This window comes from Lolium perenne, chromosome 4, assembly GCF_019359855.2.
Source record: "Lolium perenne isolate Kyuss_39 chromosome 4, Kyuss_2.0, whole genome shotgun sequence".
Taxonomy (NCBI): Eukaryota; Viridiplantae; Streptophyta; class Magnoliopsida; order Poales; family Poaceae; genus Lolium; species Lolium perenne.
This window is the reverse complement of record NC_067247.2, coordinates 343733540-343760718: the sequence shown is the minus strand read 5'-3', so window position 1 is coordinate 343760718 and position 27179 is coordinate 343733540. Positions and strand designations below refer to the sequence as shown.

Here is a 27179-nt window from a genome sequence, read left to right as displayed (position 1 = left end):
TAATTGACATCACAGATTTGAAATGACAACGCTGACTTTAAGTTCTGGCTCCGCCACTGTGGATGTGTGGTGTCGTTCTGTAAGCTGGGTTCAGCACTTTGTATCGTTCTCGCCGTAGATGGTTTTGTTAATTCAAAGTTGGGCACTTGAGTGCCTTTTATCTAAAAGAAAGTATTGCGGTACAGAAGAATTCATCTCGCGTCGGCGCCAGAGGATATAGATCGCGCTGCTCGCAATCCACCTCGCTGCGCCACGCGGGCCAAGTGGCTAGGGTAAGACATATCGCGGACCTCAGCACCGCCTCCAGTCCTCACCTCATCGGGCCACCCACCCCCTTCGTCGTGATCAGGGGCACGTTGCGCCCATGCACGCTACGGCCTCCCACGTAGCTCAGGTCTCACGCCACGCATCGCCACTTCACCAGCTTAGCATCCGTCGTCTACATATGAGACCTCGAACCCTCCCGTTCAATTCAGAGACCGCGCGAGGTCAGGGGGAAAGCAAAAACAAAGACTTCCAATCATGGCGGTGGCGACAGCTCGGTGGCTCATCCTGTTCCTGGCCGTGTCGGCCACGGCGTGGGCGTCGGCGGACGAGGAGCAATGGAAGGCCGGCGGTGCGGTGGGCGGCCAGGTCGTGCAGAAGGAGAAACGGAGGGTGGTCGCGGCGAGCGAGGCCGGCACCGTCACGGCCACCGATGTCGTGGACGCGGCGGGCACGGTGTACCGGCTGCAGTTCATCACCATGGATCCCGGCGCCCTGTTCCTCCCAGTGCAGCTGCACGCCGACATGGTCTTCTACGTGCACAGCGGTACGCAGCAGCACTGCATACGTTTCTTTTTTTGGAGATTGACAGTACATACTAATACTTGGATTCGGCTGTAAAACTTGTTTTATCTGAATGATTTTTGGTGGGCAGGGAGGGGTAATGTGACTTACATCCAAGAAGGGGCCAGCGAATCAAGATCGCTGGAAGTGGAGAGAGGAGACGTCTACAACTTCGAGCAGGGTAGCATCTTGTACATCCACAGCTACCCAAACGCCACCAGAGAGCGCCTTCGGATCTACGCCATCTTCAGTAGCAACGCCATCGGCTCCGATGACCCCTCGGTACGTGCAAGTACAGCCCCCTTCCGTGTTTGTCTATCTGTAATTTGTTTTGGTGATACTGACGAGTACTTGGACCCAATATTTCAGCATCCGACGTCGGAAGCATACACGAGCGTCAGTAATCTACTGAAAGGATTTGAAGTCCAAATTCTTCGTCTGGGATTTGGGGTAAGTAATAAACAGAGTATAAACGTCAAACACGTATGCACGTGCCTTGCCATCTAGAAATTACATCGTTTACATGAATTGTCCATCATGTTAAGGTTTCCCCTGACGTGGTGGAGGCTATCAAATCGGCGGAGAGCCCACCATCGATCATACCGTACAACCCAGATCAAGAGAAGAAGGAAGGGGAGTCGAATTGGACGGAACAAATCTTGGATGCGCTGTGGGGAATCGGTGATCCAGTGAACAAGAAGAAGAAGAAAGAGAAGAAGCAGAAGGGCAAAAAGGAGAAGTCCAAGACGTTCAACTTCTACTCGGGCAAGCCGGACGTGGAGAACTGCTTCGGATGGAGCAAAACCATGACCAACAAAGATCTCCAGAACCTCAAGGGGTCCGACATTGGCATGTTCATGGTGAACCTGACCACGGTAAGTGCCTCGCTCGCTGTTGCCATTCAGTAGCTTTTCAGTTCTCTTGCTAGGACGTACTGCAGTGTCTGAACTGTCCGATTTGCAGGGATCCATGATGGGGCCTCACTGGAACCCGAAAGCGACGGAGATCGCCATCGTTACACACGGATCAGGGGTCGTGCAGACGGTATGCCCGAGCAGCCCCTCGAGCACCGGAGGCGACAGCGGCCACCACGAGCAGGGCGGAAGGGGCGGCCGAGAAGGCGAGAGAAACCACCACGAGCAGTGCAAGAACTCGGTGTTCAGGGTGAAGGAAGGCGACGTGTTCGTGGTGCCGAGGTTCCACCCGATGGCGCAGATGTCGTTCAACAACGGGTCGTTCGTGTTCGTCGGGTTCAGCACCCACATGGGGCAGAACCACCCGCAGTTCCTGGCCGGGAGGCAGTCGGTGCTGCAGGTGATCGGCAAGGAGATCCTGGCGCTGTCGCTGGGGCAGAAGAACTCCACCGCCGTGGAGAAGCTGCTGTCGGCGCAGACCGGGTCGACCATCATGGCGTGCATCTCGTGCGCGGAGGAGCTGGAGAGGAAGGCGGAGCAGGAGGAGCAGGAGGGTGGGCACGGGAAGGGTGGCGGCGGCGACGAGGAAGAACGGAGAAGGAAAGAGGAGGAGGAGAGGAGGCAGAGGGAGGAGGAGGAGCAGAGGAGACGGGAGGAGGAGGAGGAAGAGAGGGCGAGGAAAGAGGAGAAGGAACGGAAGCAGAGGGAGGAGGAAGAGAGGGCGAGGAGGGAGGAGAAGGAGCAGAGGAAGCGCGAGGAGGAGGAAGAAGCGGCAAGGAGAGAGCAGGAGGAGGAAGAAAGGCGCAGGAGAGAGGAGGAGGAAGGCGGCGGTGGACAAGGCGGAGGAGGAGACGAACCACCAAGAGAGAAGGAGGAGGAAGCGGGAGGTCGTGGCAGAGGTGACGAGCCGCCGGAAGAGGAGGAGGAAGGCGACTGGGGAGGAGATTCGGCCAAGAACCTGAAGAAACGCTACCGTGTTCGCAAGGGCGCCGTGTTCCGCAGCGCCTGAAGATCGACTGCTCAATTCCCCCCCTCGCACTGCATTGCATGCTTTCTGCAATTCCGCTGTGAGCTTCCCTGCGTAGTAATAGTACGAATAATGGTGTCCTCGCTCTCCTGATAGCGAGCTTAATCGTGTCGTTTCTGTTCTGTCAACTGTATTTGCAGTTTTGTATGGTCCGATCTGCCACTGTGTGGCGCTGTAGAGTTTATAGAACTTCTGCGTTAGAGCTTGTTTTGGTAAATAAAGAACGTCCTTTGCCCTGACACGCAGTGCATTCCGATGCAGAGGCCTGCAGGATGTGTTTGGCCGGGCGGTAGCAAGAAGTTGGCTGTTAGCTCCTGGAGCGGCAGATCCTGCAATTCCAGCCCGTTCCCTTTTCGGCCCAGCGCGCGGCTCCTCTTTTCTCCACCTGTTTTGTACTCGCCAGCACCGCGCAGTCGCTCCACTCTTTAGTCCCACCTCGGAACTTCACAAACAAATCGACCAGCTTAAATACCCGGCTGGAGCACAGTGATCGCCGAGCTCAGTCACGAGAGCTTGTGACCCATGTGGGGGCAATAAGGTGGTGCGGATGTTTGGTGCGGACTCTGGGCCTGGGCCTATGCTGTAACACGCTGGCTTGCCCGTTCCAAGTTGCGTAGTGGGCTGAGTGGTTAAGGCGAAGGCCTTGGCCCCTCTGTCCCTGGAGTGGCAGGCACTGCGTGAGGCTGGTTTCACAGAGCAGCGTTCACTGTCCGCTTCCAACGGTGGAAGGATAACAGGCCGCTGCAACGTGGGCCCGCTCTGGCCCAGGGTCCTTCCATAGCAGACCACCATTTTTTTTCCTCCTAACAATTGATCTTTTTTTTTCTCCTATCAGCAGGGCCTGGAGGTGCAGAAACAATATGGGTGAGGCGAATGTTGCTGCGATATATCGAATTTATTCCATTCAAAATTGATTCACAGCTGTTGTTTTTCTCCTCGGTCACGGTTCGATGGATGACCAAGGAAACAAAAAGAGTTTGGGATTGCTGACACGTGAAGAGAAAAAAAAATTCAGTCCTGCAATTTCTACATTTTACATTTACTGAGGTCGCTGAGTTGTGTTGCAACGGATTTTAACGACCATGTTTACCTCATGTATTTTTTGTGTTTACTTTAACATGGAGACAGCTTAAAGGCCACAAACTGCGAAACTAAGGGGTTGTAGTGTTGATCCTAACAATTGATCTTTTTTTTTCTCCTATCAGCAGGGCCTGGAGGTGCAGAAACAATATGGGTGAGGCGAATGTTGCTGCGATATATCGAATTTATTCCATTCAAAATTGATTCACAGCTGTTGTTTTTCTCCTCGGTCACGGTTCGATGGATGACCAAGGAAACAAAAAGAATTTGGGATTGCTGACACGTGAAGAGAAGAAAATTTCAGTCCTGCCATTTCTACATTTTACATTTACTGAGGTCGCTGAGTTGTGTTGCAACGGATTTTAACGACCATGTTTACCTCATGTATTTTTTGTGTTTACTTTAACATGGAGACAGCTTAAAGGCCACAAATCGCGAAACTAAGGGGTTGTAGTGTTGATCCTAACAATTGATCTTTTTTTCTCCTATCGGCGGGGCCTGGAGGTGCGTAAACAATATGGGTGAGGCGAATGTTGCTGCGATATATCGAATTTATTCCATTCAAAATTGATTCACAGCTGTTGTTTTTCTCCTCGGTCACGGTTCGATGGATGACCAAGGAAACAAAAAGAGTTTGGGATTGCTGACACGTGAAGAGAAAAAAAAATTCAGTCCTGCAATTTCTACATTTTACATTTACTGAGGTCGCTGAGTTGTGTTGCAACGGATTTTAACGACCATGTTTACCTCATGTATTTTTTGTGTTTACTTTAACATGGAGACAGCTTAAAGGCCACAAACTGCGAAACTAAGGGGTTGTAGTGTTGATCCTAACAATTGATCTTTTTTTTTCTCCTATCAGCAGGGCCTGGAGGTGCAGAAACAATATGGGTGAGGCGAATGTTGCTGCGATATATCGAATTTATTCCATTCAAAATTGATTCACAGCTGTTGTTTTTCTCCTCGGTCACGGTTCGATGGATGACCAAGGAAACAAAAAGAATTTGGGATTGCTGACACGTGAAGAGAAGAAAATTTCAGTCCTGCAATTTCTACATTTTACATTTACTGAGGTCGCTGAGTTGTGTTGCAACGGATTTTAACGACCATGTTTACCTCATGTATTTTTTGTGTTTACTTTAACATGGAGACAGCTTAAAGGCCACAAACTGCGAAACTAAGGGGTTGTAGTGTTGATCCTAACAATTGATCTTTTTTTTTCTCCTATCAGCAGGGCCTGGAGGTGCAGAAACAATATGGGTGAGGCGAATGTTGCTGCGATATATCGAATTTATTCCATTCAAAATTGATTCACAGCTGTTGTTTTTCTCCTCGGTCACGGTTCGATGGATGACCAAGGAAACAAAAAGAATTTGGGATTGCTGACACGTGAAGAGAAGAAAATTTCAGTCCTGCCATTTCTACATTTTACAATTACAGATGTAGCGGAGTTGTGTTGCAACGGATTTTAACGACCATGTTTACCTCATGTATTTTTTGTGTTTACTTTAACATGGAGACAGCTTAAAGGCCACAAACTGCGAAACTAAGGGGTTGTAGTGTTGATCCTAACAATTGATCTTTTTTTTTCTCCTATCAGCAGGGCCTGGAGGTGCAGAAACAATATGGGTGAGGCGAATGTTGCTGCGATATATCGAATTTATTCCATTCAAAATTGATTCACAGCTGTTGTTTTTCTCCTCGGTCACGGTTCGATGGATGACCAAGGAAACAAAAAGAATTTGGGATTGCTGACACGTGAAGAGAAGAAAATTTCAGTCCTGCCATTTCTACATTTTACATTTACTGAGGTCGCTGAGTTGTGTTGCAACGGATTTTAACGACCATGTTTACCTCATGTATTTTTTGTGTTTACTTTAACATGGAGACAGCTTAAAGGCCACAAACTGCGAAACTAAGGGGTTGTAGTGTTGATCCTAACAATTGATCTTTTTTTTTCTCCTATCAGCAGGGCCTGGAGGTGCAGAAACAATATGGGTGAGGCGAATGTTGCTGCGATATATCGAATTTATTCCATTCAAAATTGATTCACAGCTGTTGTTTTTCTCCTCGGTCACGGTTCGATGGATGACCAAGGAAACAAAAAGAATTTGGGATTGCTGACACGTGAAGAGAAGAAAATTTCAGTCCTGCCATTTCTACATTTTACATTTACTGAGGTCGCTGAGTTGTGTTGCAACGGATTTTAACGACCATGTTTACCTCATGTATTTTTTGTGTTTACTTTAACATGGAGACAGCTTAAAGGCCACAAACTGCGAAACTAAGGGGTTGTAGTGTTGATCCTAACAATTGATCTTTTTTTTTCTCCTATCAGCAGGGCCTGGAGGTGCAGAAACAATATGGGTGAGGCGAATGTTGCTGCGATATATCGAATTTATTCCATTCAAAATTGATTCACAGCTGTTGTTTTTCTCCTCGGTCACGGTTCGATGGATGACCAAGGAAACAAAAAGAATTTGGGATTGCTGACACGTGAAGAGAAGAAAATTTCAGTCCTGCCATTTCTACATTTTACATTTACTGAGGTCGCTGAGTTGTGTTGCAACGGATTTTAACGACCATGTTTACCTCATGTATTTTTTGTGTTTACTTTAACATGGAGACAGCTTAAAGGCCACAAACTGCGAAACTAAGGGGTTGTAGTGTTGATCTGTCAACACCTCGCCAAGGTCGGGCCACCTGAGGCAGCGTCCATGTGGAACCTTCGCGAGACTCCAAAGTGGCCGTCAACCAGCCATGAGAAGTGAGGCAAGACGTGTGTCACCCAAAGACAGCAACTACAGATCCTGGCCACACAAGCTTTGCAGCACAATTCGATGCAGAGCCCTTGCCCAACCCTTCCCCCATGATGGCTGGCGAGAAGAGAAGAAAGAGGACCAACATGGGCTTATTGACGGATATGCCGACGGTGCAGCACTACCCCATCTCCAGCTTCAATACTGAAGTACCACAAAGGAGAGGGTGATCAGAGGTTGCCTGATGCAACCAGGAAGCACCGGCGACTCGCAATCAGCTTCTGGCATAGAGCCAACACCTAGACCTCCCTCACCCTGCAGCTCAGCACCGGCTGCTGCTGGAGAGGAGGGGAGGGGCCAGCCAGCCCTGCATCTGGGGTGTAGCAGATGTAGGAGAGGGAGGGCGAGAGCACTGGATATGCACGTTTAGTCAGGGCTAGTCCACAGTTACAGAAATCAGTTGGACACGAAGAGCTTGATAAGCATATTTAAGGAGTAAAACAGCCAACGATAGGTAAGAACGATGCATCAACAGACAAAGAACAGCATATCATGATATCAATCAAGCATGCTAAAGTACATACTACTTGCCGAGTGCTATAGCACTAATTTCCTCCAGCAATGCTTGTGAAACCTATTGTACCAAAGTAACACCAGAGCACATAACTCGTGCAGCATTTTCAACCCAAATTTCACATCAGATCATTGCATAGCAGAATTGGTTCCAAAAGGATGACAGTACTTCCAACAGCAAAACATCTGTACAGCACGTTAATCCAGGAAGTTGATCAGTGTTGGTGCAGGTACCATTTCAGCAATTGGATGGATAAAACCCCTCAGACAGGTATAGCGATCCCCTTGCTCGACATGCTGTCAAGGATGTCGTTCAGCGCTTGGCACAGTCCAGCAATCTGCAGGTGTCAAAAGTGCATGCAAAGCATGTTCAGAAATCGGGGGATCAATTTTCTAGATAGTGGTTGTTGTATTACATAGCAGGCGCTTGTGGAAACAAATTGTTACCAGAGCATGTGGTAAGTGCAAGTATGCAACAGTGCAAATGCTAGTTTATCGCTATGAAAACAGAAAGAAAAACATGCTAAAACCAAGAAGCAGTTCGCTACTAAACCAACCTGCTGGTCCCACTGCTGCAGCCCTTCAGTGTCATCTTCAAAGTGTATCACAGCTTCAACCTGTGAACAAAGATGTAGGAATGGAGCTCAGGTTGACATCATGAAGAAGTTGAGAAAATATGTTCCAGAATTACATGATTTAATTGATAGCAAATAATAATGAATAATAATGACCTGATCAATTGACCCCCGCATTCTATCTTCACAGATCATTCGAGATGCTATCTTCTCAGCCTGCCAGTATAGAAGTCAACAGTAAGTAGTGGCTCCAAATTTTAATGGCTACATAATATCCTATATTAAGTTCAGAACTTTATGCATCATATTTGCATTTCAGTAGGAGCCAAATACAAACAAACAGCTGATCCTGATCTATGTTTCCATGTTGTATGAGTTTAATGTACTCCATTTATGCTTTACAGAGAAGTTAAGTTTCCTTTTACAAGTCATGGGCAAAACATAGCAGGCAGTCGAGGTTGCTGGCAGGGTTCAGGGAAATGAATGAAGCAAAACATGAGCAAAGAATATTACCTTCCTAGGGTCAATGCCTAACAATGTTCCAAGCTCATCAAAGCTGCAGAAATAGTTTGATGAGTTAGATCAATCAACCATGATGTATGTACAAACTATCTGTGAATACTGACCTGATATTGGTGTAAAGTTTGCTGGCAGCAAGGAGATTATGTTCAATCATCGCCCGGTCAAGCACAGTAGACTTGTCTGGCAGAAGAGCTTTCTGTTGAACAGTCGAAAACTCCAATCATGAACACCATAAATGACAACTTATCTGGAAAGAGGTAGATATGATTGAAGGTTCTTACTTGATGCGGCTTCAGCTCCTCTGCAAATGCATCAATTTCTGGTTTCCTCAAAATCCTTTCAAGAAAAACCTGAATGTTTGGAAAAGTTAGAGACAGTATCGGTGAAGATAACTTATATCAGGGGAGCATATCGACATAAAATACCTTCTGCAGTATTGGGTATATCTTGAGCTTCGAGCATCTTTCATCCTGAAAGGGGCAAATCATTATAACATCATGCCATCAGTCATAATTTAGGAGTCATTAAAATAAGATGAACTCTAAAAAAAACAAAAACATTTGTAGATAACTATAATAATACCAAAGTGTTGGTTCTAGGCAACATACCCAAAAGACCAAAGAAATCATTTGGATAGAATAAAGATGATGGCTCAGAGGAAGGCAATAATAAGATGTATAGATTGATTGCCATAAGAGGGTTAAAATTGTTTTATGAAAGATTTACAAAAATAGCAAACCAATATAAATGGTTCAAAGGATTATGTTATTAGTAAATTAGTAATTAGGAACAAACTCAGAACTGAGTGCTAGCTCAGTGGCGAGGCTTGCGAGTGCGCAGCCAGCGCACCCGGGTTCGAATCTCTCCCGTAGCGGTAATTCGCTGGAGGGGCGGACTAAACGGCTTATCATCCGTAGCGGTAATTTGCTGGAGAGTCTCATCCTAACGACGTATAGCCAAGGGAGTGATCATTCCCCCGTTGGTCAACATAATTAGTAACAAACTGCATAATTTCAGAGAACGGGATGATAGGCACAGCTAGGTTTAACGATGTAATGGGTTCCCACAATTCCAGGATGCAATATAATTTATTTCACGTTCCATTATTCGTTCTCATAATAACGAGGGACTATGAATGATGAGTGGCAAATTAAAATTTGTCATCTACCAAAAAAAATACAGAACTAAGTTGGCAAGTTAAACCAGTCAGTCTAAAACTTTTAAGAAGTGGTGCAGCTCCAGAAAGCTGCATTTCTTTGGTTGTTTCCAATTGGCAAACACATGATCAAGAGAGAGAACTAGGACCATCATGAGGTTACAAAGTTATTATAGCAACTAATGATACTCAGGATTCCTCCGTGGCTCTGTTCCAAATTAATTGAGGCAGCTTTGTCTAGATACAGATAATATGTATATACATCCGTATCTAGACAAAGCTCCGTCACTCAATTTGGAACGGACGGAATAGGTGTGAAAAGACATGATGCTACCAGGAGCAATAGGGTAAATATAGGTGTGAAAACATAGGATACTGAGATGAGCAAAGAGCCAATACCTTATACAATGTAGCAAGAACACGAGAGCGCTGTGGACCAGCACCAGCTAATATTGTGCATGTTATAGCAGCACTAAGAGCTTGTTCAAGTGCATTTTCATCAATCTCTCTGAGATAATACACAATGAAGGTTCCATCAAGATTTTTTGTACAACAAAATATAGAAGCAATATTAATTCCAAACATGACTTGCGAAATCAATCTAACATAACCAACAGCAGTATCTAATATAGGTATCGAGTAGGACCATGCTATTATGTACAATGAGTAAATATTGAAATACTTTTGCCTTAAAGGTGCTGAACAGAAATTGGACTAGCAAGACAACAAATCAACCATACACGAGACATAATTTTAAGCAGGGTAGATAAGTAAATAAGAGTTAAGAAGTTGCAGAAGAGAAAAAAAAAAACATATGCAACAGGATGGAGTAAGCCTTACTCATCCCCAATTTGGCGCTGTTCAATTTGAGAGATACCATAGTATCGAAGTGCAGCTTCCAAGAATTTACGCTTAAGATCTAAAATTCTCGCATAGCAGACCTATAAGAGATAAAAAAAAATGTTATTGTCCTCAGTTGTAGACAGATAAACTGTTAAAACTGTTTCTGCGTCAACATACCCTGTATTGTAAGTTCAGAACTTCCTGGTTGCTGTTTGTGACCAAAAACGAGGCTTTGTTAATAAAAGCTTCAGCATTCACTGCATCATCATCCTACAAAAGGAAGAACTACATTAGTCCAGCTGAAAAAGCAATGACAATAAAAGCTAGGAAAACCACTAACCTCCAAATAGAGTCGTGCAATCTGGACACACTTGGATAATTTGTTTGTGTCGTCAAGCATCCTGATTTTCAGAAGATGGTCAGAATTCCCTGACTAACAGAAAAATCCATTCACATATTTTGAGAGACAGGCTTGTTCCTACCTGATTCCCGAGTCCAAGTCAATGCCACTAAGCATTTGTGCTGCTCTCGACCATTGTTGTTCGGATTCATAGAGTTCTGCAAGCTTCTCTCTAATCACTACTACCTGCATTTAGATAGACAGCAAAATCCTTGATTAAGAATATTCCAGCATTTCTTTACATTATATAACACAAGGGTCAAACACAAAGTTGCTCAAAACGATTTAATGAGAAGTTACAGAACACAGAGACAGGCACTGCATAAGTTGTCTGTAATAGAGAAAAAAACAAGACATTCATATTCTCAAACAAGAGATCTGTATATATAATAAACATTTTATATGCAGATTCTGAAATAGCGGTAACATTTCCATATAAAATCACTGGATGAATTATTTCCACAAGATGACAAGCAGTAAGCATTCTTCGTACCTTCTTCAAGCATGGTCATAGATCAACACAATCCTCCAAAACTAGGTACATTTGTTAAAAAGAACACTTATTCCACATTGCTTTACTTTCATGGTGGCTACTGACTACTGCCTAGCAATGAATAGCTAAGACCTATGACACAATTACCATAACTGCACTAACAGAAATCACACTACCATAATTGCAATAAACAGAAATCACACTACTCCATGACGGCTAATTTTAGGGATCGTTTTCGGTAGCATAAGAAAGTTCAAACACATAAGACAGTACAAGTTGCAACTTCAACAAGAGCACCCAAACAGGAAGACTAAATAAGTAACTAATAGATATTTCGATTTCTGAATTGCAATGCACCAGAGGAACATGATTCATGAAGCTATCTCTACATATTTAGAATTCCACATCATATGAGCATGGAATAAGTGGCAGAAGTGATTGCCTGTATTGCATTGCAAATTTACAATCTCTACTCATATACATGATTATGAAGTATAAATAAAAACTAGGAAGAAATGATACGCAGAATCTGTAGAAATAAGGTCACGAAAATAAAATGATTTGATCTAAAACTCAGCCCAGATATGCACTGCCAACTTTTACAATACAATCAATTATCTGCATCCCTAGAAATTCAATGGTCACTAGATCGACTAATAGTTCAATGCACATACAAGGTCTCACACAAGACACAACATTCACTAGAAGATGACGCTCTGAAAGTATCGTTCTTTATAAGAACATGAAACCCTCAACAGCGGAAGCACTACATTTGCTTCTCTGGACTACTTAATGATGAAAAGAATTAAAAACTATTGTAAACCTAGCCGGCAAATTTTCCACCGATAACACATTATAGGCTGACAAGCATCTACGAACTAACTTGCTTTGTAACTCTCCCCTTCCAGTGTAGTCTTTGTCTGCCACCATTTGCTTGATATATGTAAGTTAACGTATTAACCTAACGAGCTTCAGGGCATTAACCTCGAGAGCTTGACTAATAGTTATTCTGCTGCAGCCTAGTATCAAACTATCGAGAGAATACTCAAAATAAGTTAAGCATATGGGTTAATAAGCTTAACGGATTCGCTAAGCTGTTTTAGAGTTCGGTCTTCTTATTAATAATGGCTAACAGACTAACACAGCTTTTAATGGCCGTGCAGTTGACTGGCATAGCTTGACTATAGCTCTATTTTCCGTGAAGAGTATGCTAAGTGAAAACCCAAATGATACGAACATTATCCTCACTACTTGCCCCTGTGTAAACAATCTAGGCCGAGACAGCATAAACGAGCAATACTCCCCTGGAGAAATATCAGCCAGAACCGAAAATTGGCCATTCCAAGCGAAATTTCACAAAAACAACAGGAAATCCCCTTACAGAGGAAGCTCTGTTTGTACTACTAGGAGCTATTTTGTCAGTTCAAACATTCAGTTTGTACATATGTTGGGCAACTGCAAAAAAAAGTAAGTGCTGTGCTAGCAATTTCCCCAAATATACCATGGCATTGTATAGCAGCTATACAGATTGTGCAGTACAACATACTACAACTACTACAGAGCAATCTGGCAGTTCAGATTAGCCTGATAGGAACGGAAAGGTGTGTACCTGCTCCTCGAAGGAGACAACGCGAGGCTGGATCTGCGTGAGCGCGTAGTGGGCGACCTCCTTCTGGGAGTCCGGCTCCAGCTTCCCGAGCTCCTGCGCGAAGGTCTGCAGCAGCTGCCGCGACACCACGAGCGGCACCTCGTCCGACACCACTGCGCTCGCGCCAATCCCAAACCGTGAGAACCCAAGTAAAAACCAAATATCGTGAAATCTGAGGTCAGGGTTTGGGGAGAGCGCGTTACTGTGGTTAAGGAAGCGCTTGGCCTGGGCGATGTCCGGCGGGGAAGAGGAGAGGACGGAGGCGAGGATGTGGCGGTACTGCTCGATCTTCTGGCGCTGGTCGGCGATCGCCGCCGCGCTGGCGAGGGCGCTGTCCATGGCGTGCGCCGCCTCCGCTGCCGCAGAGAGCCGGGGAGGTCGGAGGCTGTCCTCGCCGGCGTGGGGGACGGGGTAGCTAGGGTTTTGGCGTTTGATCTGCGGAGAAGAGCAGATTGGGAGGAAAAAGCTAGAACTGGGTTTTGCACATGAACTGGACTCCTGGCTATATTTCGCTGGAGAGTAAGGCAGGCGATGGGCCGTTTTGATATTTGGACCTAGAGTTTTGTTGCGTCCAGCGAATATGGGCCAACTCAGCCTTCAACGTTTTAACCTTTCGAGGCCCGGTTTTAGATAGACCGTAATAGTGGCAAACTAGGCAGTAGAAAAAAAAAGTTGTCCATTGGAGAAAAGGAGAATCAATCCATGTCTACGCAATGTCTGTTTTCAATTTGCCAAAGAATATATGTAAACAAATTTGCATATTTAATTGTACAATTTTGGTGGAAATTGTGCTTCCCGAAGAGGGAAGGAGGAATGGGATTTCGTGATCGTCACTCAATCTTGCCATGCTAGCTAAGCATGTATCGAGAATGATCTCAGAACCTATGAGGGCCAACTATTATCTTCACGGAAACATCCTAAAAGCGGGTCCAAAATCTGGCATTTCGTTCAATTGGAAGAGTTTGGTCGGGCACGTGGGCTGGCCCATTAACAAGCCACACATAACCGAATGCTAATCGAATTACCGTTCCCAACTCTCCATATATAACCTCATTTAAAGGTTTGAATTGCAACGACCGCTTCGGGATGAGCCACAAATAGGATTTGACGAGAGGCTTCCCACAAAGACGGTCCCAGTATTCCACCTGGCATAGGGATGTACCTTTGTTAACGGGATTTCCGTTGTAGCGTTCATATCATCATCTTCCTCAAGTGCACCAACCGCATAGGTTCTCCTCCTTGGGAAAGTGTTCATCTCGCCTCTTACAGGCCATCCACCATGGTTGTGTCCACGTGGCACAAAACGTCGTGGTTTAGCTGTCCCGTTAGCACGTTGAGTAGAAAACATCCGGCATCCATAATATCCATAATACAGATCCTTCTCCTCCTAAACTCCATTACCGCATTCTTCATGGGCATGGCCAAGGAGGCCACGACGCTTATAGAAAAACGGAAGCTTCTAATACTTCACAGCCGACCTCTTCCTGCCTTTGATGGTTATTAAGAGAAACACAAACCACATGAGGGGTTTTCATATGTCGATCATCACTCTGATTCTAATATTTTCCTTCATAATACAACTTAGGATTCATCTGCACCTCCTTAGGTTTCCCCACTCGCTTTGCAAGATCAACAACATATTTTTCCATACAATTCAGGGATACCATGAATCTGTGCCCAGACGTGCCTGCCACCGGGTCTTCCAGACCATCGTAGTGTTGGATCAACACTGTTGTAAATGTGACAAGCAAATAACAAAGAATGAAAAGGAAAACGCAGCGGAGACACAAGATTTTAACGTGAAAACCCCTCCAACACAAAGGAGAAAAACCACGGGTGCTAGCTAGCAAAACTTGACTATATCGGGGAGTGTTTACAAACGTCGTGGATTATCTTATAATCTGATAAACCCTAGCCGGCGGCTTACAAGAGGTATATATAGACGGTGGCATCGCTCCGCTCGTCAGAAGTTAGCCTCCTTTAGAATGAATTTGGATCACAATATAACAAACACACCCCATCCCATAAAGGTCCATGGACCTTGATGTACCACTTTCTTCCAATCCCCTAGACAATGCATCTGGAGGATGAAGAGTTTCTCCCCAGCTTCTCGGCAGATCGACTCTCGAGCGAAGTTCCAGATTGCCTTCAATGTCCCAAACAAAGCTTCAACGCCGAAAGATCTTCCTGTGATAACCTTACCAATTGCCAACCAGCAAGCATCCTTCTGTTACTACTTGATCTCTTCAACGCCAATCACCACGTCATCCAGTTCATCCTAACGGAGATGTTTCAACATGTCAACGATTTCCGATTTATCTCCCATCGCCGCTCCGGAGGGGCCATCACCTTTTTCCGCCATCCAATCATAGACACCAAACCCTAACCTCACGAGAGAGTCCAAAGAGACATGGCAGAGCAGAAAGACATATCACGGTGCTAGAGGAGTTCCAGGTTAGGGCGACTGGATCGCCGCCGGAGCAAGGAGACCCTAATGAGAGGGTACGGTGTGACCTTGCCTTACACTATTCTGTTCTCAAGGTACGGTGTAACCGTTCTGAAGATTAAATCCAACCAAATGAACTAGCACCCGTGCACCCACTCCTGATACTAACAATTCCAAGCAACAAGAGACAGCCTTAGGTAGGATGCGTCTCCATCTTTTGTGTTCTTTCTTTCCCCTTCGTCAACTTGATTGCAGTGTTCCACATGATGACAATCATGTATCGTAAACTTCAGGGGTCGTAGATTCCACTGTTCTAACCGCCAATTATTCCACGTGAACGTGACCGGCCGATGCGGAGTATCTGCTTCCCTGTGCTAGCTTCCTTCTACATTGTACTGGAAGAAGACGTCCAACTGATTACAACGTCATATTGAAAACTTGGATTCGTAGGTATGTTGACAGTACTCCGTAGTATATTTAAGTTAGCATTGTCAACACAGTACTATGATATTCTAGATGCTGAAATTATCTTTGATCATATGCAAACTGCAGGGCTAAAGAAAGATCAGGGCGGCCGTTGATGGAGGCACGCAGCCAACCACAAGACTGCATCACCAGGGAGTGAAATATCGTACCGAAGGCATCAACCATCCACAGATGCATGTACCTGACGCCACAGAAATAGCAATAAAATGATTTTCAAGGAGAAAAAAAGTTGTTTCTCACTCATTTCTACATAGTCAAAGCCACCATATTACGGATTTACGGAAGTGCTCTGGCTCTAACTAAAGTTATATACTTCATATCAATACCGTATAGCAATCAAATATAACTGCAACACTGGATGGGATATAAGGTAAAACCAATTTAGATGACTGACATTACAACATGATGTTGTTCATAAGTACGTGACAACTAGAGGGAAAGTCCCCAAAATCGTAGTGACTGTACATGTAGTATTGTATAAAGCTGGATATTAATCCCGAAGTGTGGCATTATCTAACCACTTATTCTCCTGAAATCTAATTGTCGGCATGTCCTTAATATGCATGTCCTTAATATTAAACGATCGAAAGTGGGAAAATGTTTCTTCATCGCCATTAAACTGGCCTAAAAATAAGAGTCGCTCGGTTTCCAAAAGGCATGGAAAATGCTTTTGAGCCTATGTATCGAGGAGGGGTGTATTTTTAACCTTAAGGTCATGAATTTCTAGCCCACCTTCACCTTTGGATCGACAAACCACATACCATTTTACCGGCCGATATTTCTTTTTCTCACTATTAGGGATGGCACCCGCAGAGTATGGGTACGGTCCGTACGGGTTGAGCCAGCACATACCCGTTACAATGAGTTGTGGTTGTGCCTCTAGGGCTCCTGGGATCCGGCTTATAAAGACGCACGGATCTAGGGTTTACATGGAGAGTCCTAGCCGGATTACAGGTTGCCTAACTACGGTACAATGTCTTGCCGTGTACGTCAAGGATCCGCCTTCCCATCTACGTCGTACTAGATCCGGGTTCCATATGGGCCTCCACGGATCCGGCTTCCTCCGAAGGTCGGTTGGGATCCGACTTCCCTATCCTGGGCCGGACTTCATCCTTCATAATCAACAACAACTGGGCCGCCCGATGGGCCACATGCCACATCACCATCTATGGGCCACACGGGCTTGCCGGATCTAGGCACTATCGATGGTACACCCATGAAGTATACCCACAACATCTTTGAATAACTGGAAAAAATAATATGCAATACCATATTACTTAGTACCAAATTTATGAAAACTAATCTTCCACCAAGAGATAGTAGCTCCCCTTTCCGATTTTTTTTTTTTTGCAAGAGTCCTCAACTTGTTTTAATACGGCATTTACGAGTGTCCTGAAATTTATAAAAAAAATCCAAATACTTAATATGATAACGGCCTTGCTCACAACCATATAGTTTGCTATAGAGAGCGCCCTTGTCCTTGACCTCCCCGAAACAAAACTGTTCACTCTGGTGAACGTTTATTTTGACCCCAGAAATCTGCTTGAATGCTGATAAACTTATTTTCAAATTATTAGCTTGTACAAATTAATTTATATTCCGTCAAAAGGATAGTACCGTCTGTATATCAAAAAAAAAAGATAGGTTGCGGTTATCTCAGATTTTTGCTTGTCCGCGGATGTGCATTTGTTAAATTCTTCGTAAAATGGGGATTTCAAGATTACAACGGTTTATGGGCCTACTGATGCCGCCTTGAAGGATCAATTCTTCGCCGAGCTCATTTCCCTCAAACCTCCGCAGGGGGTTAGGTGGTTGGTTAATGGTGATTTCAACCAGATTAGGAGGGCTAGAGACAAAAACAAAGGGAATGTCAATCGGGGCCGCATGCTTCGCTTCCGGGCGGCCCTCCAAAGTTGCGAGCTCAATGAGATTCACTTGCAAAATCGTCGCTTCACGTGGTCGAACGAGAGAGCGAGCCCAACCTTATGCAAGCTTGACGCTTTCTATTGCAATGACGAGTGGGACATCCGCTTTGGCACTCATGTCCTTTATGCGCTCTCCTCTTCTCTCTCAGACCATTGCCCGCTTCTCCTTGCCGATGATAGTGGCCCAAGGAGGCCTAGATCGTTCAAATTTGAAATTTTTTGGCTAAAGCTTCCGGGTTTCATGGATGTGGTGTCTAGGGCTTGGGACACGCCTTCCACCCATACCGAGCCTTGCCAAATCCTACACCACAAGATGCAACAAACGGGCAAATGCCTTCAAAGGTGGGGAAGGAATATCTACTCCAACACGAAGGTGTTGTTGCATGCGGCCCTCCTCGTCATCCTCCACTTCGACATGGCTCAAGATGTGAGGCAACTTTTCCCCGAGGAGGTGGTGTTTCGGGCTTGGCTCAAGAAGAAAGTCATAGCCCTTGCCGTTGTTGAAAGGGCTAGAAAGAGGCAATCTTCGAGGATCACCAACTTGAAGGAAGGGGACGTCAACACGAAATACTTCCATTTGAGGGTGAATGCTAGGAGGAGAAAGAACCACATGTACCGTTTGAAGCATAACAATGGGTGGGTTACCGGGCATGAGGAAAAAGAGAAAGTCGTCTTTGACCATTTCAAGTCGATTATGGGGAGAGGGGACCGTGGCTCCCATGACTTTAATTGGGCCGAGCTGAATTTTTCCACACCGGATTTGCACTCGCTCGGGACACCGATAACGGAGGAGGAGGTCAAAGTTGCTATCACTCAAATGCACGGGGATAAGGCGCCGGGGCCGGATGGTTTCACCGGCCTTTTCTTCAAGAGGTGTTGGGATATTATCAAAGGAGATGTCATGGCCGTGGTACATCTTTTTGGGAACCTTCACGTTCACAACTTCCATTGGCTCAACTCCGCAAATATTGTGTTGTTGCCAAAGAAGGAGGGGGCCGAGGAAATATCCGACTATCGCCCCATTAGCTTGATCCATGCCATCGCGAAAATCCTCTCCAAGACTCTTGCAAATCGTTTGGGGCCTTTAATGGATGAGCTCGTCTCCAATGCCCAAAGTGCTTTCATCAAAAAACGGAGCATCCATGACAACTTCCTCTATGTAAAGAATCTCGCCACAAGATACCATAGAAACAAGACCCCGGCTCTCCTCTTCAAGCTTGACATCCGCAAAGCTTTCGACTCCGTTCGTTGGGGTTATCTTGTTGATCTTCTTGAAAAAAGAGGTTTCCCGGTTCGCTTTCAGAATTGGATAGTCGCACTTCTAGTCACCGCCTCCTCAAGGGTGCTACTTAATGGGGTGCCCAGTCTACCAATTAAACATGGCCGTGGGCTTCGGCAAGGGGACCCCCTCTCGCCTCTCCTTTTCGTCTTGGCCATTGATACGCTTGCTCAAATCCTTGAGAAAGCGACTACCCATGGTTTGCTTCACAAGTTGAAAGGGAGGGGAAACATTCTTCGCACCTCACTTTATGCGGACGATGCGGCCATCTTCATGCCTCCGATCAAGGAAGACATCCAAAACCTTACTTCCATCCTCCATGACTTTGGGAAGGTCACCGGGCTCTCCACGAACTTCCTCAAAACCTCCGTTGTGCCCATTAGATGTGGCAACCTTGACCTTGATGACATCCTCCACGGGATCCCCGCGGTGAGGGAATCTTTCCCGCTACGTTACCTTGGGCTTCCGCTTATGGTGAGGTGCCTAAAGAGGGGTGATATTCAACACCTCGAGGATAAATGCGCCGGCAAGCTACCCACTTGGAATGGGAAATACATCACGACGGCCGGACGGGCCGCCCTTGTGAAGTCCGTCATAGCCTCCCAAGCGATCTACTACCTAACCCCGCTCTCCATCCCCGAGGGCACAATTGCCTTCATCAACAAGATCGAACGCGCTTTCCTTTGGTCCGCAAAGGACCACACTACGGGAGCAAAATGTAAAGTTAATTGGGAATCGGTTTGTCGGCCAAAGAAACTTGGGGGCCTTGGCATCTTGCACATGGATAAATTTGCGACGGCCCTTCGCCTCCGTTGGCCTTGGTTGGAGTGGAAGGATCCTACGAAGATTTGGGCGGGATCCGGGAACCCTTGCTCGGAGCATGACATGGAGATTTTCTACGCCGCCACTATCATCACGGTAGGAAACGGGAGAAAAACCCCTTTTTGGCATGCCCTGTGGCTTGGGGGGAAGAGACCTATCGACATTGCGCCTTTGATTTTTGACTCCTCCAAGCGGAAAAATTGGAAGGTGGCGCAAGCCTTGCATGACAATGCTTGGGTGCGGAAAATTGACTTCCACCAAGACTTCTCCTTCGACCATCTTTCCCAATTTGTGGACCTATGGAGTCTACTACAAGACTTCCAACTCAATGACAACTCGGAGGATGATATCTCTTGGAGGCTCACGGAGAATGGGTGCTACACTTCTAAGTCCGCTTATGAGGTGCAATTCCTTGGGTCCACTATGTCACCCCTTTACAAGTCGGTTTGGAAGGTTTGGGCTCCGCCGAAGATCAAATTCTTCGCTTGGCTTGTTAATCAAGATAGGATTTGGACAGCCGACCGGTTGGCCAAGCGGGGATGGCCAAATTGTGGCCTTTGCCCCCTTTGCAAGCGTTGCACGGAGTCGGTTGATCATCTTTTTGTGCATTGCCGGTTTACCAAGAGGCTTTGGGAGAGGGTCAAGGAGTGGTTGGGCATCCCACACATTCGCCCAAACAATTGGGGAGTGCTCTCCTTCCCGGAATGGTGGGGGTCGATGGCTGATACGTCTCCAACGTATCCATAATTTCTGTCGTTCCATGCTTGTTTTATGACAATACTTACATGTTTTGCTTGCACTTTATAATGTTTTTATGCGTTTTCCGGAACTAACCTATTAACAAGATGCCACAGTGCCAGTTCCTGTTTTCTGCTGTTTTTGGTTCCAGAAAGGCTGTTCGGGCAATATTCTCGGAATTGGACGAAATCAACGCCAAACATCCTATTTTTCCCGGGAGGCTCCAGAACACCGAAGAAGAGTCGGAGAGGGGCCAGAGGGGACCATAAGGCGGCGCGGCCTAGCCTGGGCCCACGCCAGCCTATGGTGAGGAGCCCCCAGGCGCCCCCTTGCGCCGCCTCTTCGCCTATAAAACCCCTTTCGACCTAAAAACGCAGGACCAATTAACGAAACTCCAGAAAGACTCCAGGGGCGCCGCCGCCATCGCGAAACTCCAATTCGAGGGACAGAACTCTCTGTTCCGGCACCCTGCCGGGACGGGGAAGTGCCCCCGGAAGCCATCTCCATCGACGCCACCGCCTCCATCATGCTCCGTGAGTAGTTCCCCCATGGACTACGGGTTCTAGCAGTAGCTAGTTGGTATTCTCTCCTCCATGTACTTCAATACAATGATCTCATGAGCTGCCTTACATGATTGAGATTCATCTGATGTAATCGGTGTTGTGTTTGTTGGGATCCGATGGATGATACATTATGATTAGTCTATCTATAAAGTTTGTGAAGTTATTGTTGCTGCAATCTTGTTATTCTTAATGCTTGTCACTAGGGCCCGAGTGGCATGATCTTAGATTTGAGCTTTATAATTATTGCTTAGATTGTATCTACAAGTTGTATGCACATGTTGCTGTCCGAAACCAATGGCCCCGAAGTGACAAGAATCGGGACAACCGGAGGGGATGGCGGTGATGTGAGGGACACATGTTTTCACGGAGTGTTAATGCTTTGCTCCGGTGCTCTATTAAAAGGAGTACCTTAATATCCAGTAGTTTTCCTTGAGGCCCGGCTGCCACCGGCTGGTAGGACAAAAGATGTTGTGCAAGTTTCTCATTGCGAGCACGTACGACTATAATTGGAAAACATGCCTACATAATTAATAATCTTGATATTCTTTCTTAATGCTTTGATTCCTATCAATTGCCCAACTGTAATTTGTTCACCCAACACCTGTCACTTATTGGAGAGTTACCACTAGTGTAGATCGCTGGGAACCCCGGTCCATCTCTCATCATTATATACTCGTTCTCTATGTCATTGGAAGTAGTGTCAACTATTTTCTGGTGCCATTGCTCTCATATTGCTATTACTGCTGCTGTGTTACTTTTACTACTGCTCTCATATCACCCCTGTTACTAGTGCTTTTCCAGGTGCAGCTGAATTGACAACTCAGTTGTTAAGGCTTATAAGTATTCTTTACCTCCCCTTGTGTCGAATCAATAAATTTGGGTTTTACTTCCCTCGAAGACTATCGCGATCCCCTATACTTGTGGGTTATCAATGGCCACGGGTCAAAGCCGCGGAGGGGTGGCCTCGCTCTCTATGCTTATCATTTGGGAGTTGTGGAATGAGAGAAACGATAGGATCTTTAAGAACAAGCATGCTCCCGTGCAAGTTGTCTTCGATAGGGTTAGAAAGGAGGGTAGTCTTTGGGTGTTAGCCGGTGCAAAAAAGTTGGGTCTTTTGATACCGGGAGAGTGATGTTGTAATTTTTCTCGCCCTCTTTTTTTTTTGTAAAACTCCTTTCTTAATCAATGAAATGGGCAAAGCTTTTGCCCACGTTTCAAAAAAAATAAAAAAAATAGGCCACCATAAAAAAATGTGGAACTAGCCATTCATTCCGTCCATTTATCTGCTTGCCTATGCAAGCTTTCTTCTACATTGTACCGAGGAAGATTACGTCCAAATAATCACAGCATCATATTAAAATGGACTCATAGAATCAAAGGTACGTTTCCGGTAGCAATATATTTAAGTTAGCATTGTCAACAGAGCACAATGATATTGTAGATGCTGAAATTATCTTTGGTCGTATGCAAACTGCAGAGCTAAACAAAGATTAGGTCGGCCGTTGATGGAGGCAGGCATCCAACCACCCACCGAAAGACTGCATCAGCAGGGAGAGTGAGATATCCTATTTTAAGGCGTCAATCACCAACACATGCATGTACCTGGCGCCACAGAATTAGCAATAATATGAATTTCAAGGAGCGGGAGAATTGCACGCAATCTGATCGATGACCAGTGCTGGGAAATCATTTGGGGTACGTAGTAGTAGCTTGAATGCTCGTGGTCACCCATTGCAAGAGCTCGTCCAGCTGAAGGCAGGCAGGTGGGCACCAGATTTAATTCCACTTATGTATCTGCTTTTACTGTCGTGGTTAAATGCAGGGGCCAGTCAGGTGGCAGCAAGATGACAAGAACAAGGAAGCAAACGAGGAGGAACAAATGCAAGACGACAGAGAGAAGACCCTGAAGAGAGAAAGAGACTGATGAAGAACTCAGGTCTCGGGAGCAGGCTTCGTGCTAAGCAAAAGAAACAAAAGACAGTAACTTACTTGTAGTAACTTCGTGCTAGTGCTAAAGAACAAAAGAACAAGGAGGGTGGAAGGACTACTCCAGCTGCTAATTAGACGTAACCTGGCCTCTCCACTAACTTAGTTTTGCCGAATTCACAGCTGCTGCTACATGTTGCTATTACCCAGCAGTACTAGCATTACAGGATCGGCGAGCTGCTCGGATTCCTCTCCCACGGCTTGGCCTGAGGTCCACGGCCGGCGACGCCGAACGTCTCCGTGGAGCCGGCGCCACTCCCGGCCATGCCGACAGCACCGCCCATGGGCTGCATGAACACGGAGAAGCCCCTGCTGGTCGTCGCGCCCGTGGGGCTCATTCCCAGCCCCAGGAAATCCACCGTGGCTGGTTTGCCACTGAACATCGACGACTGACCCATGATGAGCTCCGGGAAGCCGGCCGGGCCGCCGGTCGAGTCGTAGGGCAGCCCGAGGCCGAGCCCGGCCGACATCATCGGCGCCGGCTCAGGCTCCATCCGCGGCGGCCACTGCGGCAGCGAGCCGTCCGGGAACGGTACCTGCTGCATGGTTCCTCCTTGATGGCCGTGGAGCTGCTGACCAGACGACGTGGACGCCTGGGACGACGACGAGACGTCGAGGCCCAGCCCGCGGAGGAAGGAGGAGCTCGAGGAGGTGGCGCCCATCTGCGCGGCCTTCTGGAGCAGCGCGGTGGCCGACATGTGCGGCGACGGGGACGGCGGCGGCGCGAGATGCTGCTGCTGCCGGTCGGCTGATGCAGGGGCGGAGAAGAGCGAGGAGGAGGCGTCCGTCGCGAGGCACAGCGGCGGGGGCTTGTTGGCGCGCTCCGGGTGGTACTGCGGCGGCGGGGCCACGGAGGAGGGCGCGAACATGCTGCCGAGCAGGCTCTGCGAGTTGGCCGACACGCTGCTGGTGCTCGCGCTGACGTTCGCGCCGTTGACGGAAGGCGGCGACTGCATCATCGGCGCCGGCGGCGTGAACTGGACGACGGGCTCGGGCGCGGCGCTGATCTCCCGCTCTGCATGAAATACAGAGTGTCAGCAAATCAGGAGCAAGATTCAGATTACAGCCAGTAGATTAATCGTAAGCTCCAAAAGCTCGTGAAGTAAAGACAGACGCGGAAAGCAACGAGAGTGAGGAGGCCAAGTCATGATGCGGGCCTTTCTCGTGGACAAACTTTCTCGGCCGATGATTCGGATTCCAGAAAGGTTCTCCACTCACTCCAACTGGGATTACATCAGAAAGGCCCTAGATCAGAGCTCTCAGAACAACCTTTGCACGATCCCAAAAAGAAACTAGCAACAAATCCCCCAAAGTCCAAAGATTGATTGAATCTTGCAGTATCCTGATGTATATTGTAATCTAACGCGTGCGTAAAATAATACTCCAGGATATCGAGATGCGCGCGAGGAAGAACTTGTATATGTACTCGGTCGCTACTCTCGGACAGTCAATTTGTTTCTGGAAGCTCTCATCAGAGTTCTAGACAAAAATCAAACACTGTAAGTATGACTGTAATTTGTCCCAAGTGTGTCCACGAGTTCACAGTTTTACAGACAATCCAAAATAGCGCAAGCAAGCGTCAAAGAAGTGGTACTACTAGCAGTACTGTCGATTTTGACCGAAGACATGGATGAGCGCAGCTAACATGGACGGACGAATAGTATTGCGTTGACCATTACTACTCACCTTGGTTGTCCTCCTGTTGCGGCGCGGGCGCCGGGGCCGGCGGTGGCGGCACCTGTTGAAGCGGCACCGGTGCGGCGAGTAGTGGCGCTTGCTGCGGCGGCGGCGGTAGCGCCAGCGGGGCACCAGCCGCCGAGGTGCCGTCCTCGGCCGGCGGAGCGCGCGCCTTGGCGTCCTCGGCCAGCGCGTCGCAGAAGGCGCGGTGGGTGATGAAGCTGTCCCTCCTGCACGAGTGAGTCAGCACCACCATTAGTAATTCTTGACGGAAACGGAAGCTATTTGTGGCGGCGACGAAGAACGGCCGGTCGAACGGACCTTGAGAAGAGCGTGCCGCAGTCGCACCGGTACTCCCTGGAGCCGCAGGTCTTGGCGTGCGCCTTCCAGTCGGACTGCACGGCGTACTTCTTGGCGCACTTTTCGCACTTCCACTTCTTCTCGCCGTGCTTGCGGCAGAAGTGCTTCTTGATCCCCGTGAGGTCGCCGAGGGCGCGGGACTTGTCGTGGTGCACGCAGGTGGGCTCGGGGCAGACGTAGACGCGCTTGCGCACCTCCTTGCCGCTCCGCTGCCGGAGCTTCCAGGGCAGGTTGTGGCCGCGCCGGTGCAGCTGCAGGTTCTGGTCCCGCTGGAAGCCCTTGCTGCAGATCTCGCACACGAACCGGTTGGTCGCCATCAGCGTCTTGGGCGACAGCGCGATCACCTCCGCGTCGGGATCTGCGTTGCGGCGGCAGAGGAGACATGAATCATACTTGCCATCGATCGATCGATCGATCGCCCTCATGGGAGGAAGCAACACTTGTTGATTGACTAGGTAAATTAATCGCGCGGTTTTGGTCAATCGTAGGTTAGAATAGTCACCTGGCATGCCGGGGAGGGCGCGCTTCTTCTTGGCGGGCGGGCCGGGCAGCGGCAGCTGCGTTGGCGGCGCCGCGGCGGAAGATGAGACGCCGCGGTCGGACGATGCCTCGACCTCCATGCCGGAATCTTGCTTGTGCTTGAAGGTCTTCCGGTGGGGCAGCTGCTGCTACTACTGGTGGAAGAGTCCAAGAAGGGAGCTGCCTGGAGCATAAAAGCGCAATCGGAAGGGGGGGACGATGTACGTGGAGCTAGCGGCCAGTCGCGGGCGCGGCAACCACCGGTCGCGGAGAGGGGACGGGGGTCAGGCGGGCGGGCGGCTGCTCGTGGGCGTGGCGTGTGGTGATGAGAATGAGAAAGGTGGGAGAGGGAGGGAGGAGCAGACCGAGCTGGGGCGAGTAGAGTATAAAAAAGAGGTAGGCAAGAGCGGTGCATTAAGTTGGGGAAGAGAGCGGCTGTGAGGTTACCCACCCTTCCATCATCGGCGGGCGGTGACGACGGCGACGCGGACGGGATCGCCGTCGTACACGTGGGAGAAGGGTTTGGCATCTGGCTCGCCTAGTGGAGTCAAGCAAGGCGCAGGCGCCTTTGTCGTCTTGCGCGCCTCCTAATATTCCCTTGGACTTTTGCGGCCTCCTTTTTTTTTTTCTTCCCTCCCTCCTACTCCTACTACAGTTATTTAGCTGGGTTTGTTTCGGAGGGGAGGAAAAAGAAAAGAAAAGAAAAAGGCAGAAGAAGGATCAGGCGAGGAGCTGTCTGTGTCTGCTTTGATTGCAGTCTGCTTACATCTGATTTCGGGAGTTTCTGCCTAAATTTTGCGGCTACTCGATGTCAGCTGAAGCAAACCCTGTATCGCGCCCAGGTGTCGACCAACGCGTATTTCAGGCAACCGTAATCCAACTCGCCTTGTTTTCACAACAATTCCCTGCACTTCAGTTCAGTTTGTGCCCCTCATCTTATGGTGTGAACTTCTTCAATGTACTCGCAAGCAACAAGCCTCCCAAAGAGTCCCTAAATGGATCTGGGGCGCGCCGAATAAAAAAACATTTTAAGTCGCGTCCTCTAAAACCGTTTTTTGTCCGGCGCGTCTCGATACGGTGTCCGGTGTCCCGAGGCCGTCCCCGTCCCATAGGGGACACAACGAAAAACGAGGCGGGGTCCCACATGTCAGCGAATATTTCCATAAACTGTTGGTTCGCGCCTTTTTACTCGACGCTTCTTCCCTGCCGCGCCTCCCACCCCCCGCCGCCGCTGGATTTGCCGGCCGTTTCGACGACTGATCTCTTCCGAGAGTCCGCATCATCGTCGCGGCTGGCACTCTCGCCGGTCGTTCCGCCACCGCCGCTTCGCCTACGCGTCCTAGAACGCGGCGTCAAATCCGCACCACCTCCGCGCACACAAGGTGCTCGACGACTTGCCATGTACGCGCGATTGGGCGATGTTCGTTACGCCGTCTGCCGCGGCGCAATTTTAACCATTGATTTTGCTTCAGACATGGATAGCGACGACGAGATGATTGCCCTATGATACGCGTACAGCACGCGTCCGTTGGGAACCCCAAGAGGAAGGTGTGATGCGTA

The 27179-nt window shown here is 47.8% G+C and overlaps 3 protein-coding genes across 4 annotated transcripts; 1 reads left to right on the top strand and 2 right to left on the bottom strand.

Annotated features, from left to right (window-relative positions):
- The first annotated feature begins 489 nt into the window (after positions 1-489).
- On the top strand, positions 490-3060 carry LOC127297117 (vicilin-like seed storage protein At4g36700). Its single transcript, XM_051327389.2, has 5 exons — positions 490-811; positions 920-1110; positions 1198-1278; positions 1374-1703; positions 1792-3060. The coding sequence occupies exons 1-5, from the start codon at positions 523-525 to the stop codon at positions 2749-2751; spliced, it is 1851 nt and encodes a 616-aa protein (XP_051183349.1). The 5' UTR covers positions 490-522; the 3' UTR covers positions 2752-3060.
- Positions 3061-7142: 4082 nt separating this feature from the next.
- On the bottom strand, positions 7143-13304 carry LOC127297118 (COP9 signalosome complex subunit 4). 2 transcript variants are annotated; one of them, XM_051327392.1, is made up of 14 exons: positions 13022-13303; positions 12780-12931; positions 10760-10863; positions 10618-10678; positions 10455-10547; positions 10275-10375; positions 9834-9942; positions 8704-8748; positions 8560-8628; positions 8383-8474; positions 8270-8312; positions 7913-7972; positions 7739-7798; positions 7143-7519 (listed from the first exon to the last, which is right to left on the bottom strand). In XM_051327392.1, the coding sequence occupies exons 1-14, from the start codon at positions 13155-13157 to the stop codon at positions 7445-7447; spliced, it is 1200 nt and encodes a 399-aa protein (XP_051183352.1). In that variant the 5' UTR covers positions 13158-13303; the 3' UTR covers positions 7143-7444. The 2 variants fall into 2 exon arrangements, with proteins under 2 accessions (XP_051183352.1, XP_051183351.1); XM_051327391.1 differs by having other exon boundaries at positions 12780-13304.
- A 9685-nt stretch (positions 13305-22989) lies between these two features.
- Positions 22990-26015, bottom strand: LOC127297119 (zinc finger protein ENHYDROUS-like). The gene is made up of 4 exons (XM_051327393.2): positions 25603-26015; positions 25062-25458; positions 24750-24970; positions 22990-24078 (listed from the first exon to the last, which is right to left on the bottom strand). Exons 1-4 carry the CDS (start codon positions 25718-25720, stop codon positions 23225-23227), a joined length of 1590 nt encoding a protein of 529 aa, XP_051183353.1. The 5' UTR covers positions 25721-26015; the 3' UTR covers positions 22990-23224.
- Positions 26016-27179: the final 1164 nt, after the last annotated feature.

Excerpts from the sequence above, each read along its gene's own strand:
- LOC127297117 (XM_051327389.2), top strand. The coding sequence starts at position 523 with ATGGCGGTGGCGACAGCTCGGTGGCTCATCCTGTTCCTGGCCGTGTCG. Across the intron at positions 1,111-1,197 it reads TCGGCTCCGATGACCCCTCG|CATCCGACGTCGGAAGCATA; the intron begins GTACGTGCAAGT and ends CCAATATTTCAG. Across the intron at positions 1,279-1,373 it reads TTCTTCGTCTGGGATTTGGG|GTTTCCCCTGACGTGGTGGA; the intron begins GTAAGTAATAAA and ends CATCATGTTAAG.
- LOC127297118 (XM_051327391.1), bottom strand. The coding sequence starts at position 13,157 with ATGGACAGCGCCCTCGCCAGCGCGGCGGCGATCGCCGACCAGCGCCAG. Across the intron at positions 8,749-9,833 it reads TTCTTGCTACATTGTATAAG|GATGAAAGATGCTCGAAGCT; the intron begins GTATTGGCTCTT and ends TGCCCCTTTCAG. Across the intron at positions 8,629-8,703 it reads TATACCCAATACTGCAGAAG|GTTTTTCTTGAAAGGATTTT; the intron begins GTATTTTATGTC and ends CCAAACATTCAG.
- LOC127297119 (XM_051327393.2), bottom strand. The coding sequence starts at position 25,720 with ATGGAGGTCGAGGCATCGTCCGACCGCGGCGTCTCATCTTCCGCCGCG. Across the intron at positions 24,971-25,061 it reads TGCGGCACGCTCTTCTCAAG|GAGGGACAGCTTCATCACCC; the intron begins GTCCGTTCGACC and ends TCACTCGTGCAG. Across the intron at positions 24,079-24,749 it reads GCAACAGGAGGACAACCAAG|AGCGGGAGATCAGCGCCGCG; the intron begins GTGAGTAGTAAT and ends TATTTCATGCAG.